Source organism: Zootoca vivipara, chromosome 6 (assembly GCF_963506605.1).
Source record: "Zootoca vivipara chromosome 6, rZooViv1.1, whole genome shotgun sequence".
Lineage (NCBI taxonomy): Eukaryota > Metazoa > Chordata > Lepidosauria > Squamata > Lacertidae > Zootoca > Zootoca vivipara.
Genome location: NC_083281.1, coordinates 31,916,178 through 31,930,419, shown reverse-complemented (window position 1 = coordinate 31,930,419; position 14,242 = coordinate 31,916,178). Strand labels below are relative to the sequence as shown.

The window sequence follows — 14,242 nt, the reverse complement described above, 5'->3', positions numbered from 1 at the left end:
ATACGGGTCTTCTTAGTTTAGAAAAAAAAGAATACAGCTTAAGGGGGTGGAGTGTTAGAGACCCCTTGTAGGTTATCAGATGCAGATTCATCACAGATGTAACCTATGGAATGTTTTGCCTTTGTCTTGTGAGTATGTCCTAGTAATGCATTGGGGCTGAATGGATGCAGTCCAGTACATAATTGCCTGGTATTATGTCCAGCTGAACTTAGTAGAACTTTCTATTGAGTAAACATGTGTGGAACTGCACAGCAAGGCTGGTAGCATCAGCCGTTGGCTGTATTCCAAAGCCACACTTTCCTGACTCTGTGCTCTTTATTTCTCTCTAGCCTTGTTTACAATATTGGCCTGAGCCAGGACTCCAGCAGTATGGACCAATGGAAGTGGAATACGTTTCTAGGTCAGCTGATGAGGATGTTGTCGCTCGTCTTTTCCGGGTTCAGAATGTAACACGGGTGAGAAGCTGTTTTGAGATTATGTTGGAATTGGGTGTAGAATTGACTTCAAAGAAGACAATGTACAGTACATGCATATAATCCTTGTCCCCATTTAATTTTAAATACAAAATGCCTGTGACCTGAGTCACTTCCATGTTCCATGAAAATGGCAAGAAAGGAAATATGAGTGAAGAGAGTGCTGAAACTTCCTGGTTTTCCTGTTGCACGATCCATGAGTCTGAAATGGTCTTGGGGATCACAACTCATAGTGTCCATAAAGGCCACATCCAATTTGCAAGTGGAGACTTGATGTCTTCCAGGTGTTGTCAGAGTACAACTCCCATCATTCTTCACCACTGGCCATGCTGGCTGGGGCTGGTGGGAGTTGTAGTCCAAGCATCTTCTTGAGGACACCAGCTTGGGAAAGGCAACAAGAGGATGTATTGTTCTTTCATTGCAGCCCTGTTTAGGGAAGCTTTTAATGTTTGATGGATTTCTGTATTTTAATATTTTGTTGAAAGCTGCCCAGAGTGGCTGGGGGAACCTGGCCAGATGGGCAGGGTATAAAATTATTATTATTATTATTATTATTATTATTATTATTATTATTATTTCTTTTTTATTAAACTGAACATGCCTAAGTTGCCTTATATCATCTCAAACCATTGGTCCATCTAACTCAGTATTATCTACACTGACTGAGAGCAGCTCTACAGGTTTCCAGCAGGAGTGTCTCCCAGTTCTGCAAGTAAACTTGCCCCAAATTCTTACAGGCTTTATATACCAATAGTAACACATTGAACTTGGCCCGGTAAGAAATCAGCAATCTGTGCAGATATCTGAGCAGAGGTGTTATATTTACTGACAGGTTCTCACTCCCATTAGAAACCATGCTGCTGCATTCTCAGCTAACTGCAACTTCTGGATCAAGCACAAATGAAGCCCCACATAGTGTGCATTGCAGTAATCCAGCCTTGAAGTCACCAATGCCTGGACTACTGTGGTAGTTCTCCCACTCCAGGAATGGTCAAAGCTATCATACAATAATAGTGGGGCATGGCAGCTATGTTCTACCCCCATGATTGGAGGCAGTATGCTCCCAGTTGCTAGGACTAGCAGGTGGGGAGAATGTTCTTGCCCTCAGGTCCTGCTTATGGACCTATTATGAACATCCGATTGGCCATTGTGAGAATAGGATGCTGGACTAGACATGCTACTCCTTTTCAGAAATCTCTAGACTTTGAGAAAACTTCATTTTCAGGTTTGCAAGTGATGGAGTGCTCTCCATCCCAAGTTTGGCAGAATAATACAAAATCTCTCACCCTCCGCCTTTCCCCAAGTCTGTTCAGAGAGCCCAGTCCTTTAAAGCATTCTTTTTTTGCTTTTGATTCCTCTTCTCCTTGTCTTGCATAATTGGTTTGGCATGGAGATGACACAGGTCTTTCTTGTCTCATTCCCATGCTGAAGCTGCAGGGGCTGTTTTTAATAAGTATCAGATACCACCACATTCTCCAGCCCCTGCCAACACTTGTCTTGCAGGTAAATTTGTGAATAATTTGCAGGCAGCCACTATGGTAATGGGATGCTCGGGGAACTAAATGTCAACAACAGCAGATCCTCTCTCTGTCTCCCGAGAAACTCAGCAGCCAGCAGAATCATCTTGGCTTGCCAAAAGAAAGAGAAAATAACATGGGCACAGATAATAATAACTCAATGGCAGGGGTACATGCTTTGCATAGACCAGGCATCCCCAAACTTCGGCCCTCCAGATGTTTTGGACTACAATTCCCATCTTCCCCGACCACTGGTCCTGTTAGCTAGGGATCATGGGAGTTGTAGGCTAAAACATCTGGGGGGGGCACAGTTTGGGGATGCCTGGCATAGACGGTCCCAGATTCAATCCTTGTATGTCCCGTTAAAAGGATATTAGCATTGCTTGTTAACAGGTGATAGGAAATATGTATTTCTAAAATCCTGGAGGGCCCAGCCAGTCAGAGTGGATAGCAATGAGCTGGAAAGACAAATCACCTGACCCAGTGAAAGGCAGCTTCCTCTTTCCCTCTCTCCCATTCTCTTTCCCCAATTGTGTCCCTTCTCATACAGGAGCACCAGTGAAAGCTGTCAAGTTTATAGTCAAGGGTTAGAGCAGGCATCCCCAAATTGCGGCCCAAGATGCTATTTATATTATTTATTGTCAGCATATTTATTGTCAGCTGCAAAGAGTGGCTGGGGTATGTATGTATGTATGTATGTATGTATGTATGTATGTATGTATGTATACGAATACAGCGGTACCTCGGTTTAAGTACACAATTGGTTCCGGAAGTCTGTACTTAACCTGAAGCGTACTTAACCTGAAGCGAACTTTCCCATTGAAAGTAATGGAAAGTGGATTAATCCATTCCAGACAGTCCGCAGAGTACTTAAACTGAAGCATACTTAACCTGAAGTGAACTTTCCCATTGAAAGTAGTGGAAAGTGGATTAATCCGTTCCAGACAGGTCCGCGGAGTCCTCAACCTGAAGCGTACTTAACCTGAAGTATGAGTGTAATTAGTTCTGGAAGTCCGTACTTAATCCGTTCCAGACAGGTCCGCGGAGTACTTAAACTGAAAGTACTCAAACCGAGGCGTACTTAAACTGAGGTATGACTGTACTAATACTAACTTAATCTTCAACAAAACCAAAACTAAACTCCCAGTGGCTTACAGTACATGAGTTACAAGCAAACCACAGTCCCTATCTACAAACTTACAATCTAAAAGACACAAGATGAAAGGAAAAGAGAAGAGGAAAAAAAAAACAAGCAGTCAGGCACCATTTATTTCATATGACAACCTGCTCAGGTGAAACAAAATTTAAAAAATCCTTCCAGTAGCACCTTAGAGACCAACTAAGTTTGCCATGGTATGAGCTTTTGTGTGCATGCACACTTCTTCAGATACACTGAAACAGAAGTCACCAAACCCTTATATACCCATATATACTGCTGAGATGAAGACAGTTCAGGAAGAGGAGGGGACAAAGGCAGCTGAACTCTTGGTGCTGCCCATGCTGTGAGCCCTGCTTCCTTTCTCTCCCATTGCTACAGTCACGAGGAAAGGTTGCTCCTAGCTGACAGCTTGGGAGAAGGGAAGAGCCAATGTTTCTAGGCTGGAGGTGAGAATGGAGAACAGAATATATACTCAATAAGGTTCAATAGATTTGTAACAACACATTCCATGGCAGGGCTGGCCCATGGCCCAAGACAAAATGGCACTCCCCACCCATTTCATGTACCAAAGCTGACTGGATTAGCAGCTGACTCTTACTTCAACTTGGTGCCCACCAGCGCATCTGAGGGCAGAAGCCTAGCTTTGGGAGCACAGAGCAGGCCACAGACACGGTTCTGTTCTGCAACACTTCACCCCATTGCCAGTCCCCACAATGCCTGTTCCCTGTGGCAGCTGCCTCACTCTTCCATAAGAGGTGCCTATGAGGTTCCAAGAAATCCAGTACCTCCCAATGGTTGGGGCTCCCTTCCAACTCTAGAATTCCATGCTTCTATGAAGGACCACGTTTCCCAACCCAGAAAGGAGAAGCTGATGTTTGATTGACTCTTGCATTTTTAAGTAGCCTTCAAACTTTGCAGACCTGGGACTCACCTTTGGGTCCACTTGGGAACCCATAACTTACTCCCCCCCCCCCAAAAAAAAACCCATACATTTTTAAGGTGGTAGTGCTGCTCTTTCAACCCAACTTAGATCAGGCTGTGACCCTGTTGTTAGTCCCATCCTACCAGCTAAAGGTCAACAGGACCAACTGATATCTGTTTTTAACCATTTCTCTTACAGTTTTAATATTTCATATTTAAACTATCCAAGTTTTGAATGGAATAATGTGAAATCTTTTATTCTCTCTTTATGAGGGGCCAAATATTTGTTTTATTATTGTGTACAAAGGCTTCAGGCTTCTGGTTCATTGTTTTCTTTTGCCTTTTCTCCCCTCTTATGTTTTTGTACCTCTAATATCTTTGATTAATATTTTATCTGTTTCAGCATTTTTCTACTTTCTGAAAATAAAGGAAAGGGGAGGGGGAAGCAACACATGGGGGGAAGAGAATTATATTAAAGTCTTAAAGCAAAACATTTTGACTTTGGGTGACTGAGAAGGAAAGGGAATCTTTCCATTGCTGAGACAACTCTGAGGTGTGTCAGCACCTGGGAATGTGTGCGCACAAACACACACACAATTTTCAAAGCATCGATCAGCATTTTAGATAAATTTGCTCTGGATCCCAGAAGGATGCAGATAATCACTAAAACCATATATTTCTTGCAATGACTAACAAAACAAAGATATTAAAGTCTTTAAGCAAAAGAAAAAAAGAAAAGAAAAAGAAATGTTTTGGCTTTTGCCTTCCTCAGCTGCTCTGAGGTAAATTAAAATTCACTGTAGGCAGGAATTCCAGAGAATTCTGATAAAAATGGAAACTTAAGGAGAAAATGTTTGCATTCTCTTATTTGTCCTATATACAGAACAGAAATCAAAACCCAGAGAATATGTAACAATATGTCACTGAAGACTGCCTCTCCACCCCCCCCCCAAAAAAATGCATTCTGTTTTGTGGGAGAAAATTACCCTTTGTGGGTTCAGTATGGAGGCACAAACCAATTAGACTTATTGCATTATAACACAGAGTCCAAAGGAATTTGTGAGAGCTTTCCATTTTGTTACATGCTATATAGGGTGGGCGAGGGGAGCGTCATCCAGGCAATTCCATCTTTCCTCCAAGCATCTTCTGCCACTCCATTGTCCCACCATCTCTCATCCAACCACAGTCCTTGAAAACACTTTTCCAACCCACTTTTTTCTCTGTACTCACAGAGCCCTCCTTATATCTTATCTGGGGGTCATATCACCCCCCCCAAAAAAAAACTGATGGAATGTGGCCATTTTAGCTCATACCTAGTTTAAACTGGAGCAAAACATGTCAATTATATCATCATCATCATCAATCATCATGTATCCAGATCTGATTGGCTACCCAGTGCCAGGACATCATTACATTGCCTGTGTAATCCCTGATTGGTTGGGATCTTTCTGGGAAGGAGCCTAGACAAAACCCCTCACAAACTAATAGAGGCATACTTAGGGGTTTGAGAAACTAGTCCCTGCCAGGGGCACAGGCCGGGTGGTGGGTGTGAAACAAAAATCACCTATCGGACTATGGAGGGTATAATGTATATGTGTGTGACAACATGTGAGAGAAGTTTCCTGACCTTCCCGCAGTTTGGTAAAGTGATTTTTTTTTGGGGGGGGGTGGAGCCACTGATACAGCTCCTTGCCGGGGGTGCAAGGAACCCTAGGTATGCCTCTGCAAGCAAACAGTGGTGCCAGAGTGAAAATCTGAACAAACAAAACAGGAGCTTCAAATTCCTGGGAAAAGAGACCACGGGAGGGTTTTAGGGGTCTTTTGTCCCCATTTCACCTTGAAAATTTGGCTAAACTCATAAGTCCTAATGAATGGGTAAATACATCCAGTCTTCTTTGCTGATGGCTCAGAAATCTGTCATTGATTGCCTTCTCTCCAGTTCTGTGCCTCTCCTGCCCCAGCCCATTAATAAAGCATTAATGACAGCTTTAGTGCCAGTCCCAGAGATTCATCTCATAAGCCACTCTTGATTCTCATAGTATTTTCATTCTTCCCTCCCAAGCCTCTGATTTGGTACTGAGCTCTGCATTCACCTGCTTAAACCCTGGGCTCACTTAGCTTGTGTGCACATAATCCCTCTCCTTCCAGAGCCCCCTAACCACATTAGATTGCAAAGCTAACCAGATTACCAGAGTATTAAAGGACATCCTTTTCCTCTCACAGCCACCCTTCCCTTTCGAGATTTTTTTTTTTTTTTTGCAGAGAATACCAAATGTATAAAAACAGGTACTGCTGACAGCCACCATTGCCAGGATTGACATTGTCACTTTTGGTGTTGTGTGTTCATGTGTGTTTGTGAGAGAATGAGTGGGGAGGCAATACCCAAGAATAAGCTCATTATTATGACAAATCTGAACTGTGGGTGAGCGGATACCGTTGCTTCCATTCCACTGTTGTTCCACAAGGTCACATGGCCCAGTGTTGCATCCTGCCCTTCTTTTGATTTAACACACAGAATTTCTAAAATTAATTCTGCAACTAGCACACTGTATGGGAGCATTTTCCATTCCATCCTGTATTTGCCGCATGCGGCAGTGTCTCCATTCCACTGCAGTTCATCTTCCGCCAAAAACAATATTACTCACCTCACAGTTCACGGTGCTGTAATTACGCACCTTAATAGTTTACACTGTTCATTATGGTGTCATTATGTTATTTTCTCCACCCCATTCATTTCAATGCAAAGGAAATACAATGCAAATGAGAAAGAGGGAACATAATTAATTACATGTCATCTGTTGATTGAAAGCAACAACAGTAACAACAGTGAATACTGATTATATTCAGTGGATTGATTGCCATTTCCATCATGGGATGAATAGCGCTGGCGGTTTCCACTCCCATTTCCATTTTTGTCAGAATTCTCCAGCATCCCCATCAGCCTAACATGGGTTTGATTTTCTTCTCTTTCTTTTGGCCATTTCCTCCCTCTACCTTAACAGTTTGCTCAAGTACAGCATACACAAAGAATGTTGATGGACTCATGGGAACATCTGATTGTCTCTTATCCCATTTAGGAGTTTTCTAGTTACAGAGATTATGGTAGTAATTTATCATGCTTATTAGTCACTTTCTTTAAAAAATAAAATAAAATGAAAACATAAAGTGATTTACAATATTGAAGTCTTATTACAACCCAGTCCAGAAGCCCTTGACTGTACCTTGCTGGAAATCACCTTTGGCAGAGTAGAATATATCCTTTCCTGAAAAATTAACAGCAATGCAAGGTAATAAAAGTGAAAAATCTTCAACTGCTGGATCAGGCCCACACATGAGTGATATTGTGACCTGTGATAGGACTTGCGACAATGGGACCCGTCGTTTATCCTCATTTTTATTTATTTTTTATTTGGAAGAAGACCAGAAGTATAGTCTCCTTTCATTCACTAGTTGCATAGAAATAGAGAATTTCAGCAGGCACCATGATAAGCAATAGTGGTAGCTAAAATGTCCTATTCTAAACAATGGGATATAATACCTTGCTGATCATATAACTTGTGACAATACAGCATATTTCCTCATGCTGGTGCCCCTCCCCCATTGTTTTGGACTACCAACCTCTGCCAACATGACCAGTGGGCATGGGAGTTGTAATCCAAAACCCGTGGTGGCTGGTGCCCTTTGCGACTGGTAGGGCAGAAGGCAGGGAGACCAACAGTAGATGGCGCCAGAGCCAACGACAGGCAGAGCCAACTCATTCTACAAATTTCCCCATCCTTCTCCCTGCTAACTTCTACAAGGGGCAACACTGGGACCAAGGAGGAAGAAGCTAACAGCCAGTGCTCCCCCCTGGACTGGTTGTAAGTAAGAAGGCAGGTGAATGAGGACTGGTTGGTGGCAGGCTGTGGTTGGTGGGGTGGTGCCCCATTTGCCCAAGTGGGCCAGCCCCCTGTCCAAAACATATGGATGGCACCAGGGTAAGGAAGGCTGCCTTAGAGAGAAAAGGTCTGTTTGTGTGCACGCACACACACATTGTAGGTTGTAGTTCAAGATGGGTTGTGTGTCCAAAAAGCCTGAAAACATCTCACCTAAGCATGCTACCCTAAAGGGGGGAAATGATGTGCTTTCTCTAGTTGCAGGAAGGGCACCTGATGGTTCGACACTTTCAGTACCTGCGGTGGTCAGCCTACAGAGACACCCCTGATTCAAAGAAGTCCTTCCTGCATTTATTAGCCCAAGTGGATAAGTGGCAGGGGGAGAGCGGCGATGGAAGGACAATCGTCCATTGTTTGTAAGTGTCACCTTGCGGGGTGGGGAGGGGGACAAGGGCCCGCCCTTCTCAGTTGGAAGGAGGTGGTGTTCACTTTACCAAGCCACCTCCAGTTCTACGTATTACCTCTCGGTTTAATTGTTAAGAAGGATTTGTGATGCTGGTGTAATGTTGCGTTACAACAAAATTGTTCTTTTTGTTGTATAGCCTTTGCCAACCTGGTGCTCTCCAGGCTTTTGAAAGGGTGTTAGGGTGTTCATGATGGCCAACTGTTTATCATTAACAGGATTTAGCTCTATGTAGGTTCTGAGGATAGGGTTGCCAGACTCAATAGAGGACAGGACTTCTGAGCCTTTAATTGCCCTGTTCTCTTTTGAGTCTGTAAACCTTAAAGAGAAACCAACTGACCTTTTGCTTGGAAATTAAACAAAGGGTCTGCTGGTTTCTCTTTAAGGTTTCCAGACTCAAAAGAGAGCAGGGCAAATAAAGGCACAGAAGTCCTGTCCACTATTGAGTCTGGCAACCCTATCTGAGGAAGTGCTGGAAAAGTCTATTGATCTTCATATGTTGATGGTTTCAACCCCCCAAGGTATATATATGAGGCAACTTTTACGTTTCCAAATTGATTGGGGCACCCAGAAAGCTTTTAATCATTTTAATCAAAAATGAATTACCATCTTGTCTGTCTTCGTTAGCCGAAGGATAATTTGGCAGTGTATTTGCAACATCCAGAGCTTTCCAGAGGGCAAAGTTGAGACGACAGAGAGACAGGAGAGAGAGAGGAAAAAAAGAAGCAGCAGCAGCTTCTGGCTTACAAACAGCAATCTTGCATGTGTTTGGCTAATTTGATTATATCAGGTGTAAAGGATTTATTAGCTCTGATGGGAATCCATGTCCTGCAGAATTTACAGTGTAAACTGGCAACATGCCTGAAATAATAGGGGAGGGGGGAGGAGGAAAGTCTGAGCTTCACTGGGTCTCATCACTTTACACAAAACAAAACAGGTGCTTGAGAAGGAATAAATAAAGTTGCTCAGATTTGCTCTGGGAGCTTGAGAGGGTGTTGATGTCATTTGCAGCTGTTTAGTTTGGCTAATGTGGAGCTGTTAAATCCTGAACTGTAACTTTAAAGGAGGGGTGGAGAACCTCAGCCCCAGGGGACGAGTGCATCCCTCTTTATTTGGCTCACCCAAGCCTTACCTAGCAGTTCGAAAACACGCCAAAAAGTGTAAGTAGATAAATAGGTACTGCTCTGGTGGGAAGGTAAAAAGTGTTTCCGTGCACTGCTCTGGTTCGCCAGAAGCAGCTTAGTCATGCTGGCCACATGACCCGGAAGCTGTACGCTGACTCCCTCGGCCAGTAAAGCGAGATGAGCGCCGCAATCCCAGAGTCGTTCGTGACTGGACCTAATGGTCAGGGGTCCCTTTACCCTTTTAAGCCTTACCTGCAGATGTTGAGGCTTGAACCCTAAACTTCCTGCATGAAATCGTATTTTCTACCACTGAGCCATGACCTCATTCTTTTTTGGCCATCCTTGAAAATTGCCACAGTGCAGGAAATCTGGTCTTCACCTCCTTGTTGCAGGCTCTTAGCATTTCAGATTTCTCCACAGTAGGAAGAAAGGAACTGCTTCGCAGGCAGTGCTGTGTTCTGAGTGGGCAAGATGAGATTAAGGAGATTCTCTGCAAAAATTGTGTTGGCATTCGTTGGTCTCTTCTGGAGTCACAATGGAGTGTCGTTCCTTGGTGTGTCGTTCCTTCTCATTCTGGGGAGTGAGAAGAAATGATCATTGCCTCTGTTGGCCAACGCGGTAGCCATTTTTTCTCTCCCAGAAAATGCAATGTGTCATTCCCACCAGGCCATGTTGCAGCAAATGCAGCTGGGCTGTTCAGAAGGCAGGCCAGCTACCCCTGGGCTGCCTTCAAGCTACCACTTGAAAGATGGCAAAGCTTTGTTGTTTTTTAATGAAAAATAAAATAATAACAGAAGAGAAGACAGAATGGAAATATAGAAGCAGAGACAAAAAGGGTCTTTGATTATTTTTGTTATACAAAAACAGAACACCCTCTGGCGCCTCATGGTAAGATGCAGAGCCCATTCAAAAATTGTATAGATTTCAGACCACGCTGGGAGATTATTCCTATATCTGTATGTTATTGTTGCCCCAGCAATTCTTATTTCTGTGAGTTATTTTCCCAAGCAGTCCTGAAACTGACTTGGCCAAATACAGGATCCCTGCACTAATACAAATATGTAATATATAAAGTCCATGTTGTCCCTGCGTCCAGTTGTCCCGTGTGTCCCTGGGGTACTGCGCATGTGCGCCAGGGACACAGGGATTGGACAGCAGAGACAACCAGGGACACAGGGATTGGACGCGCGCTCTCGGGACACAGGGAACAGCCAACTGCCGCTCCACCAACCGCCGCTCCGAAGCCCAGTCTCATGCTGGAGGTGCGCGGTGAGGCGGCGGGGGAGAGAAGCGCTCCCCCCCCGGCAGCCTCGCCGCACACCTCCGGCATGGGACGGCGCTTCCTCGGGGAACCCGAGGAAGCCGAAGCGGCAGCGGGCGCCGAGGGAAGCCCGCTTTGGCTTGGCGGCGGCGGGAAGAAGGGGAGGAATTCCTCCCCTTTTTCCCGCCGCCGCCAAGCCAGTCCCCGAGTCGAAGTGGGGGGGAAGGCAAACGGCGAAAAGCCTCCGCTGCGGACTGGCTTGGCGGTGGTGGGAAGACCCGCCACCGCCAAGCCAGTCCCGGAGCCGAATTGCGGCGCGGCAGGGTTTTCCGCCGTTTGCCTCCCCCTCGGGGGAAGGCAAACGGCGAAAAGCCCCCGCTGCGGACTGGCTTGGCGGTGGTGGGAAGACCCGCCACCGCCAAGCCAGTCCCGGAGCCGAATTGCGGCGCGGCGGGGTTTTTTGCCGTTTGCCTCCCCCTCTGGGGAAGGCAAACGGCGAAAAGCCCCCGCTGCAGACTGGCTTGGCGGTGGCGGGAAGACCCGCCACCGCCAAGCCAGTCCCGGCAGGCCGCTTCCTCTAGCGCCCGTTTTTAAACGGGCTAAAATCCACTAGTATGTAATATAATGCTTAGTGTTTATATAATACTTTGCTTAAGAGTTTGAAATGCTGCATTACCACAATCATATAATAATGCTGGCATTATCCCCATTAGCAAAGTGCTCTGACTTTTGATGGGATGAGGGTTTTCCCTGCCCTTTTTTTCACTATCTTTGGATTCCCATCTGTATTTGCATAGGAGCAAAACAGCCCTTCTGAGTCTGCTCAACAATTTAATCTCTTAGCAAGGATTATTTCTCAATCATTGCCACAAGCCTATATTTAATTATATCCAAGAGACAGCAAACCCCTTGATTCAGAGCCTTAAAAGTGGCTACTCTGGAAAGCCTAGGGTAATTATGCAACATGATGAGGTGAGTGCATTCTGAGCTTAACATCCTTTTCCAAGGAAGCAAGCAAATCTTCGGCAGCCTCTTGCATAAACCATGGCTGCAAACTTTGAAATCATTTAGACAAAACTCAAATTAATCATTTCAACAGTTTTTACAGGAAAAAAAAAACAGTGACGAAGCCTAAAACTTGGCATAACTTACTGTGATGACTTCGGCTCTGCACTTCTTGACCCGGTTGGAATTACTAAACCAGACTTTGAGAACTAACAGATTATTAAGAGTCCTCCGTTCAATACTTCCAAAAGCACAAAATGGCACTGAGCTTCGGCTTTGAGCTTTGGATCCAGCTGAACTTAGCTCTTATTGGAATCAATGGGGCAATCGAGTCATGGCTTAAGTATCATTGCTTTCAATGGGAACGGAGTTCAACAAACATAGCCTCAGTCTAGCCCCCAGTTTCGAGTTCTGCCATCTATATATATCTGGCTTCAATCTATTCACATGCCTTATGCAAGGATTGGCCAGAATCTAGAGAAGCCACTGGCCCTGCATCCTCTTCCCCCCAACGAAAAGCCTTAAAGATTGGGCTCAAGGTGACCTCCAAGTCCATTTATTTATTTATTTATTTATTTATTTCATTTTTTTGCATTGCTTCCCATAAAATATTCTGAAGCGATTAACAATAAAAACACGAACAATGAAAAACATACATAAAAAACAATTTCAAGTCCAAATCCCTTATGATTTGTGGACCTTACTTATTGAATGAAGGAAGTCTGTCTAATTTCAGCTCTCAAATGTTATCCTTTGGGTTGGGTACATGCAGTGCTTTTTTCGGAGGGGGGGGGCGAAGGGGTATGCATACCCTTAAACATTTTGTGAATCTTTGTGTTTTTGTCCATTTACTGTATTTATTTTTCCTGATTTGAACTATTAAATGGTGATTTAATGATGACTCATTCTTGAGTCAAAATGAGAGTACCCCTAAACGTTTTTTAAGGGGGGGAAAACAAGTTCTGGATACATTATGTTGGCTTGTTTTTCTTCTTTCTCTTTCTCTCTCTCCACTGCTGGATAAAAAGCAGTTCACCATTCTCTTGCTGTTGTTACATTTATATCGTATCTTCCCTTCAAGTTGCTTAAGGTGGTATACATGGTTCCCCTCCTATTTTTTTCATTACAACAACCCTGTGAGGTAGGCTAGGCTGAGGGTTATTGACAGACCCACTGCCACCCAGTGAGCTTCATGGCTGGGTAGGGATTTGAACTCTAGAATCCAAGGTCCTACTCACAATACTGGAAACCCCTGGGTTGCTTTAATATGCTGACTGTCCCGTGCATTTAATTTCTCCTGCAGAAACGGGGGAGGCCGGAGTGGCACTTTCTGTGCCTGCACCATGATCTTGGAGATGATCAAGTGTCACAAGCTGGTGGATGTTTTCTTCGCTGCAAAGACCCTCCGCAACTACAAGCCAAATATGGTCGAGACCTTTGTAAGTAACAAAAGTACAGTTTCCTTTGCCTGCACCTTTTGAAAATTTTGCAGCTTTGTGGAATTGGCAGGAAATGACAGAATTTTCTGCCTCAAACTGTGATCATGACCTTTCGCTTGCACCACTTCTGTAAGATATGTTGGTAAATGGCTATCAACCATGGTAGCTCAAGAGAACTTCAATTTTCATTGAATTATAGAGTTGGAAGGGACCCCAACTTGCTGCAATGCAGGAATATGCAGCTGCCCCATACAGGGATCAAACCTGCATCCTTGGTGGTAATTAGCACTGAGCTAATAACCAACTGAGCTATCCAGAATCAGCAGCACTATGCCACTTAATACTAGTTGTTGCAGAGGGCTGTTGGTTTCATGCCTTGTGGCTGGGCATCCCCAGTTGGCCACTTTGAGAAACAGGATGGTAAACTTCTGCTCTGATCTTGCAGGGTCATTTTTTTCTAGTGGTTGGTATCATAGTCCTGACCAGGAATGAAAGAAAGCCTTGCAGTTTTCTTTAACTGGCAGGGGGTTAGTGTGACCATAGATGCTAGAGAAGGCTTCCAAGATAGTCCATTTGAAGGGAGCTTCAGCTGGGCATGGAAGGCCCTAGGGGGACATTCAAGGATCCCCAGGCATAAAGATAGCAGATAGGGTTGGTGGCTGAGGGCTGACAAGTTCTCTTCCAAATAGTTTCTAAGCTCACCTTGCAATACATGCTTGCCAGGAGTCATGGGGGATAGAATCCAAGACCTTTATTTCTCTGTGAGGCAGCCCTGCGTGGTGAGCCACCAGAACTGCTGTTGTTTAATGTTCCTAATTTGGCACATAATACATTGGGAGGGTAAGGTAAAGGTGACCCCTGACCATTAGGTCCAGTCGTGGATGACTGGGGTTGTGGTGCTCATCTTGCTTTACTGGCCGAGGGAGCCAGCTTCCGGGTCATGTGGCCAGCATGACTAAGCCGCTTCTGGCGAACCAGAGCAGCACACAGAAACACTGTTTACCT

At 44.6% G+C, this 14,242-nt stretch overlaps 1 protein-coding gene across 5 annotated transcripts in view; it reads left to right on the top strand.

Annotated features, from left to right (window-relative positions):
* The window catches only part of PTPRU (protein tyrosine phosphatase receptor type U), a 359,555-nt gene that overhangs the window by 332,686 nt on the left and 12,627 nt on the right, over positions 1-14,242 (top strand). For 4 of the 5 annotated variants that reach the window (XM_035119522.2, XM_035119521.2, XM_060275729.1 and 1 more), the window contains 3 exons: positions 330-455; positions 8,204-8,361; positions 13,102-13,237. In XM_035119522.2, the coding sequence (XP_034975413.2) occupies positions 330-455; positions 8,204-8,361; positions 13,102-13,237 (420 nt within the window). Of the gene's footprint in view, positions 1-329; positions 5,075-8,203; positions 8,362-13,101; positions 13,238-14,242 lie in introns of those variants that run through there. The other variant, XM_060275730.1, reaches the window with a different exon arrangement.